Raw genomic sequence first — 8311 nt, 5'->3', positions numbered from 1 at the left:
CATTATTACCTCTTCATGGGTCAACATTTTATTCCATAACGTTACACTGTTTTACATGGTTTTGATTGCTGCTTTTTGCCTGACGATTGTGTTAGATTACATGTGGAAGCATCTGTTGTTTCGGTTTCTTCTTCACTTGTACAGAAGATGTAGAATAGCGCCCCTAGCGTATAACAATGAAAACAGATTCTCAGAGCACAAGTATAGCTCAAATATATTTAGACCTTTTCTAATTATAAGTCAAGTATACTTCAATTATTTCTTGGCTGGGATCATGTAGTACCCCTTTGAAGCTGCAATTTGGACCTTCAACTTGTTGATCCCCATGAAGTCCACTATATGGAGAAAAATCCTGGAATGTTTTCCTCATAAAAATGTAATTACTTTGGAACTACAGAAGAAAAAAAACATGAACATCTTGGATGACATGGGGGTGAGTAAACTAGTTACTAGGGGATTTTGGCTAAAATCCATATATATCATTACTCCGGTGAAGATGTTATCTCTTCAGCCCATGCTGATGTAACAGGCAAACCAGTTGTAGGCTACACAAACCAGTTTATCAGCTTTGTCCGGATTCTTGTTTACTAACTTTGTATTTGTTTACCCATACAGGTTCCCTCTGCCAGTTAGATGGTAAGTTGTCGTAATGACCTTAAAACTCAGAATGTTACTGGCAGGCATTTTAACAAGGAATTCTCATCTTTTGTCTCATCAGAATGTGGTAAAGCTCCCCTCAGCAAAAAGATTGTTGGAGGACAGGATGCAACGGCAGGGTCTTGGCCATGGCAAGTCAGCATTCAAAGTGCCAAATTTGGCCATTTCTGTGGTGGGAGTCTGATCAATAAAGACTGGGTTTTGTCTGCAGCACACTGCTTCATGAGGTATGTTTACATCTTAAATAAAGCTTAAGATGCAACTATAGATTCATAATAGTGAAACTAAAGCAGACTTTATTTACAGCATCAGTGCATCTGACATTGTGATGTACTTCGGGCGTCAGAGCCAATCGGGCTCAAACCCTGATGAGACATTAAGGACATCGAGTCAAATCATCAATCATCCTAACTATAACAATCCTAAGCATGACAACGACATAGCACTGGTCCAGCTCTCCTCGTCTGTGATTTTTTCTGATTATATTAGGCCAGTCTGTCTGGCGGCAGCTGGTAGTAAATTTGCTGGAGGTACAGAGAGCTGGGTCACTGGATGGGGATCACTACAGCCTGGAGGTCAGTGAAGATATGCTTGCTTATTAACTGAATACAAACAACACTGTAAACCTCAACAATTTACCTAGAAATGTTTTTGATTTGTGTCACAGGCCAGCCTGCTAAAATATTGCAGGAGGTGATGACACCAGTTGTGAACAACAGTGACTGTAATAAAGTCTATGGAGCGGGCCTCACAAGCAATATGATTTGTGCTGGAAAAGGAGGGAAAAGTTCATGTCAGGTACAACATCAGTCATTCATTGTTCAGTCATTCTTGTACAGTTCACCCAAAAATGAAAACTTACTCTTGCTCAGGCCATTCAAGATGTAGACTTTATTCTTCAGTAGAACAGTAAAGCAGATTTTTAGTTTGTTCAAAAAAAATGCAAGTCCATGGCTACCATCACTCTGAAAGTCAAATGCATGTGGCTTTATGGAAGCAAAACCATTGGTCTGTGCTGATAATGTTGCAAACAATGTTCACTTTCTAGCACAGAACACTGAAGTAAACAATTCACTTCCTAAGACCTCAATATTGTCAGCAACACAGCCGGACCGTCAGGTTCCATCACCACGCCCACTCGTTCCCAATCACCAGCCTTCTGATCACCTGCACCTGCCGCTCCTCATTAACTCCCCTCTACAAATACACAGCACTCTCACTCACAAACTGTCAGATCTACTCGATAGACACTGGACTCTAACCCTCACGCCAAACCTTTCCAAACCTGCCTGCCTGTCATTCTGTTTTTCATCAAGTTAAGTTTATCCTGCTTTCTGTTTGTTTTGCCTTTTTTCATAATGATGTTATTTGGATTCTGAATGTTTACCTTTCTGTTTTGAGTTTATCATTAAAGACATCTTAAGTTCATCTTACCTCTCTCTCTCTCCTTACCCCGAGCCTGACAGAAGATCTGACCTAGAAAAGATCCTCAGATACTTCACCATGTCAACTCGCCCCACTTCCGATCCTCTCCTCTCCATCTTCCAGCCTGCACCGAGCACTTCCCCGTTTGCCTCTGGAAGTCCCATGGCCTTGCCTGCTTGCTACTCGGGCGAGGCGGACAAATGCAACGGCTTCCTACTCCAGTGTACTCTCCACTTTGAGATGCAGCCCCAGCGATTTGCTACGGAGCGTTCGAAGACGGCGTTCATTACCAGCTTGCTGTCGGGCAGAGCGCTGGACTGGGCTGATGCACTGTGGCAAGCGGATAATCCCTTAATCGGCAATCTATCTGCATTTACCAAACACTTCAAGGAAGTTTTTGGGCGATCGACCGGATCATTATCAGTCTCGGATGAACTGCTGCGCCTGCGTCAAGGCTCTTCTTCGGCTGGTGAGTACACTCTCCGGTTCCGTACTCTAGCGACCCTCAGTGGCTGGAATGAACCAGCGCTCTGCTCCATCTTCCGTCAAGGGCTCAATGCAAACATCAGACAGCAGCTGGTGATATTCGATGACTCCATCGGTCTCGAAATGCTCCTTCAGAAGACCAACCAGATCGCCCAACGCTTGCTTGCATGTGCTCCTAACGTCATTTCTCCTCCAGCCGCCTCGCCCGCTTCCGGATATTCTCCTCCAGCACCAGAACCCATGCAAACGGACTCATACCATCTGTCTGCTGCGGAGAGATACCGCCGCGTGTCCCAGGGGCTCTGTCTTTACTGTGGAGGAGAAAACCATACCATCACTTCCTGTCCCATCAAACCACCACGTTCGCTTGTGAGTATCTCTAACATATCCCCAGACGTTTCACAAATGAGAAAACTTCCAGTCACTCTACTGATCAAAGACTCTGCTTTCACAGTCCAAGCCCTTATTGACTCTGGTGCCTCGGGGAACTTCATCTCCCTCAACACGCTAAAATCCTTCAACCTGCCTGCCTTACCTCAGTCTCCCCATTACCTGATCAACACCATCAGAGGTGAGCCCCTGGGACCCGGTCGAGTCAAACAACGATCACCTGTCTTCAACCTTCAAATCGGCAACTTCCACGTGGAGGAGATCTCTTTTCTGGTGCTGGAGGGCGCTACTGTGGACATCGTCCTGGGATGCCCTTGGCTTATCCAACACTCTCCGTTGATGGACTGGAAGAGATGTGACGTCCTCCAGTGGAGTCCGAAGTGCCACGAATCCTGCCTTCAACACTTACCTGTTCCCAACCTCTCTATCCAGTCCACCCTTGTCGAGAGTCCCGACTCCGCCAAGGACATCTTCATCCCGGAGGACTACAGGGCGTTCCAGGACGTCTTTAGCAAGCAGGCCGCCACCAAATTGCCACCTCATAGGCCATGGGACTGCGCCATTGACTTGCTGCCTGGAGCTAAACTCCCTAGGGGTAAAGTATACCCTTTGTCCATCCCGGAGCAGAAGGCCATGGAGGAGTACATCAAGGAGGCTCTCCAACAGGGTTTTATTGTACCATCCACCTCGCCAGCCGCCTCCAGTTTCTTCTTTGTGGGCAAGAAGGACGGAGGCCTGCGACCTTGTATCGACTACCGTGTCCTCAACTCCCAGACGGTCAAGTTCCCGTATCCCCTGCCGTTGGTCCCAGCTGCCCTCGAGGAACTGCGCGGAGCTCGCATCTTCTCCAAGCTGGACCTGCGTAGCGCGTACAACCTCGTTCGCATACGCCCTGGGGACGAGTGGAAGACCGCCTTCATCACCCCTACCGGCCACTACCATTACCGGGTTATGCCCTATGGCCTGGTCAACGCGCCCTCGGTCTTCCAGGGCTTCATGAACGAGGTGTTCCGAGAGTTCCTCCACCGATTCGTCATTGTCTACATAGATGACATCCTCATCTACTCTCGGAACCTGGCCGACCATCGCCACCACGTTACGCAGGTCCTCACGAAGCTGAGAAACCACCATCTATACCTCAAGGCGGAGAAGTGCGAGTTCCACCAAACCACCATCCAGTTCCTCGGCTACGTCATCGGTCCAGCTGGGATCAGCATGGACATGGACAAGGTCGCAGCCATCAGGGACTGGCCCACTCCCTCAACTGTTAAGGAACTCCAACGCTTCCTCGGATTTGCCAACTTTTACCGCCGTTTCATCCACCGCTTCAGTCTTCATTCTGCCAGCCTCACCAACCTCCTTAAAGGAAAACCCAAAACCCTTACCTGGACTCCTGCCGCCACCCACGCCTTCACCACCCTCAAATCCGCCTTCAGTACGGCTCCGGCCCTCGTCCTTCCAAACCATTCATCGTGGAAGTCGACGCATCCACCACCGGGGCTGGAGCCGTACTCTCTCAGTACTCCGGAGAGCCTCCCAAACTCCATCCATGTGCCTTCTTTTCCCGGAAGTTTTCCCCAGCGGAACAAAACTACGACATTGGCAATCGGGAACTCCTGGCCATTAAGTTAGCTCTGGAGGAATGGAGGCACTGGCTGGAGGGTGCCAACCATCCCTTCACCGTCATTACTGACCACCGTAACCTGGAGTACATCCGGGAGGCCAAGCGGCTGAACCCTCGCCAGGCTCGGTGGGCCTTGTTCTTCTCCCGGTTCTCCTTCACCATCACCTATCGTCCAGGCCACAAGAACATTAAGGCGGATGCCTTATCCCGCATTCACCAACCGGACCCCCAGTCAACCTCCGATCCCATCCTTCCTCCAGAGCTTGTCCTCAACCCAATCCTGTGGAGCCTCGACCAACAACTCCAGGACGTCACATCCCGAGAGCCAGTTCCGCTGGGAGGTCCAGAAGGGAAACAGTACGTCCCTTCCACCCTGCGCTCCTCCCTTCTGGACTCCATCCACTCCTCTCCGGGCTCTGGACACCCAGGCAGCAAGCGGACCCTCTCACTCCTCCGCTCCCGGTTCTGGTGGCCAGGAATGGCCCGTGAGGTAGCCCGTCATGTCCGTGCCTGCTCAGTCTGTGCCATCACCAACACACCTCGACAGCTACCACAAGGGAAACTCCAGCCTCTGCCCATACCTGCCCGGCCCTGGTCCCACATCGGGATCGACTTTGTTACCGACCTGCCACCATCCAATAATTTCACCTGCATTCTAGTGATAGTCGACAGATTCTCCAAATCATGCCGGTTTGTTCCCCTCAAGGGACTACCCACAGCCATGGAGACCGCCGAGACCCTCTTCCAGTCTGTCTTCCGTTATTTCGGCCTCCCTGAGGATATCGTGTCGGACCGGGGCCCACAGTTCATCTCCCGGGTATGGCATGCTTTCTTCAAACTACTCCAGGTCTCCATCAGCCTTTCTTCAGGCTACCACCCTCAAACCAACGGCCAGACTGAGCGGAAGATACAAGAACTCGGACGCTTCCTCCGGGCCTATTGCTCTTCCGACCAGCACAACTGGAGCCGTTACCTGCCCTGGGCTGAGTATGCCCAAAACTCTCTGAGACAATCTACCACCGGCCTTACCCCTTTTCAATGTGTGCTGGGCTATCAGCCCCCTCTATTTCCCTGGTCGGAAGAGCTCTCCAACATCCCAGCCGTCGACTACTGGTTCCGGGAAAGTGAGAGGGTCTGGGATTCGGCCCACGTCCATCTACAGCAGGCAGTCCGGAGACATAAGACCTTCGCGGATGTCCGACGTCGTCCAGCTCCCACCTACCAACCTGGAGAGCTAGTATGGCTCTCCACGAAGGACATCCGCCTCCGACTGCCCTGTAAGAAGCTCAGTCCCCGCTACATCGGGCCGTTTCCCATCCAGAGGCAAATCAATCCTGTCACCTACCTGCTCCAGCTCCCTGCACACTACCGTATTCACCCAACGTTTCATGTCTCCCTCCTTAAACCTGCCACTAACCCTCCTCTCCATTCCTCCACAGAACCTGACGGTGCCGAGGTGCCTCCTCCTCCGGAGGTCCAGGAGGACCCTTCCATCTACTCTGTCCGGGAGATTCTGGACTCTCGGCGGCGAGGGGGTCAACTGGAATACCTCGTGGACTGGGAGGGGTATGGTCCTGAGGAGCGGTCCTGGGTTCCCCGTAATGACATCCTTGACCCTTCTCTACTCACCGACTTCCATCAGCAACACCCGGACCGTCCCGCTCCCAGACCTCGCGGCCGCCCTCGCCGTCGCTCCCGGGCATCGGGAGCTGCCCGTGGAGGAGGGGGTACTGTCAGCAACACAGCCGGACCGTCAGGTTCCATCACCACGCCCACTCGTTCCCAATCACCAGCCTTCTGATCACCTGCACCTGCCGCTCCTCATTAACTCCCCTCTACAAATACACAGCACTCTCACTCACAAACTGTCAGATCTACTCGATAGACACTGGACTCTAACCCTCACGCCAAACCTTTCCAAACCTGCCTGCCTGTCATTCTGTTTTTCATCAAGTTAAGTTTATCCTGCTTTCTGTTTGTTTTGCCTTTTTTCATAATGATGTTATTTGGATTCTGAATGTTTACCTTTCTGTTTTGAGTTTATCATTAAAGACATCTTAAGTTCATCTTACCTCTCTCTCTCTCCTTACCCCGAGCCTGACAAATATATTGTCAGGAGCCACAGGGTTCCATTGCCTGTGTGCTTTTTTGACTCTCAAAGTCATAGTAACTGTGGGCTTGCATTTTAGGAATAACCGAGGGGCATGCTTTCAGCTAAAATTCTACTTTACTCTTCTTTACTCTGCCATGTGTCAACCAAAGTGTTTTGTGTCACACACACTTGGTATTACCCAAAGTTGAACATTTTTCAACTCTCGTTGACAAGAGGATAATGCTGTGTTCCAATGTAAATAATTGAAAGTATACACTGGCCACAGGAAAAAAACACTTTGGTGGTCACCTAGCCTGCATACTTTTACCATTGGGCTATATAGCATACTTATGTCTGTAATACAAAGGCTGTATGTTTGTCAATACAGGGAGACTCTGGAGGTCCATTAGTCAGTAGGAACAACTCTGTGTGGACTCAGTCCGGCATTGTGAGTTTTGGTCCAAAACAATGTGATGACCCCAAATATCCCACTGTGCACGCCAGAGTCTCTCAGTACCAGGACTGGATCACCTCTAAAATAGGCAGCAACCCACCTGGATTTGTCGAATTCAACAACAATGGATTCAGAAGTTCACTCAACCTCCTTTTATTTGTTGTTTCTCTTGCATTCTCCTTTCACCTTCTCCCTCTTTCTCTCTACAATGTGATCAGGGATACTGGGTGTTGAAAATGTAATTATCTTTAATCAATTACCATGTTGTCATCACACTGTTTAAACAGAATAAATACAAAAGAACTGACATGGAGAAAGTTTTCTCTCAATCATTATATTTTTTTATACTGTCTTAATAGTTTTGTGTGAACCATGATACATTTTCTTCTAGAATCTTTTATGAATACAAAGTTAAAGAAAAAAGTTTGTAGTGAAAAACAGTTCTCCAAAACAATCAAAAACATTTATAAAAAATCTTGAAGATTCTAAGCTTTTGACTTGTAGTTTAGTGTATGTGTGTGTGTACCTGTTATTCCCTACATTATGGGGACCAAATGCCCCTGCAAGGATAGCAATACCAGTATATTTTAACCTTTTGGGGATATTTTTTTTAAAAAAGATGAAAAAAATGTCTTATAACCATACGGAAGGTTATTTTTTTTTTAATCTAAAACAGCAGAAAGTTGATTGTCAAGGTTAGGGGTATGATTAGGGGAAAGACCTCTGTCTCTGTTACAAAACCACAAAGTCTAAAGCCCGGAGCTAATTTGGGAATTCATCGGAATCCTGATGAGCAGAATCCTGCAAAAGAAATTGTTAAAGCGAAACGAACCAAGGAGAAAATGTAACCTTGTAACAATTTAACTCCCTGTTTGGGAACAAAGGAAATCTACAGGTTGGAAAATGCCTTAAGGCCCTATTAAAGAAGTGAAGCCATTTTGGGAGATTGGTCTGAGTGCATTTAGCTAAAAATGTGCTTTGTGAACACGAGTCATTCCAGACTTACCCCCTCACACAAATGCAGACTGTAATGCAAAAAAGAAAAGAATAACCAAAATAATGTAGTACATTAATTGTACAGTGTGCAATTGTAACTATCCATGGAACTTGTTACACAGAGATAAATTTTCCAGAACAAAAATTTACAGATAATTTACTCACCCGCTTGTCATCCAATATGTTT

The 8311-nt window shown here is 48.1% G+C and overlaps 1 protein-coding gene across 1 annotated transcript; it reads left to right on the top strand.

Annotated features, from left to right (window-relative positions):
* Positions 1–427: 427 nt before the first annotated feature.
* On the top strand, positions 428–7362 carry LOC141314576 (chymotrypsinogen B-like). The gene is made up of 6 exons (XM_073832668.1): positions 428–437; positions 616–636; positions 719–884; positions 964–1232; positions 1325–1455; positions 7063–7362. The coding sequence occupies exons 1-6, from the start codon at positions 428–430 to the stop codon at positions 7360–7362; spliced, it is 897 nt and encodes a 298-aa protein (XP_073688769.1).
* The last annotated feature ends 949 nt before the right edge of the window (positions 7363–8311 follow it).

Source organism: Garra rufa, chromosome 1, assembly GCF_049309525.1.
Source record: "Garra rufa chromosome 1, GarRuf1.0, whole genome shotgun sequence".
Classification (NCBI taxonomy): Eukaryota; Metazoa; Chordata; class Actinopteri; order Cypriniformes; family Cyprinidae; genus Garra; species Garra rufa.
Note: the sequence above shows the minus strand (reverse complement) of the source record. Positions and strands in the feature narration are given on the sequence as shown.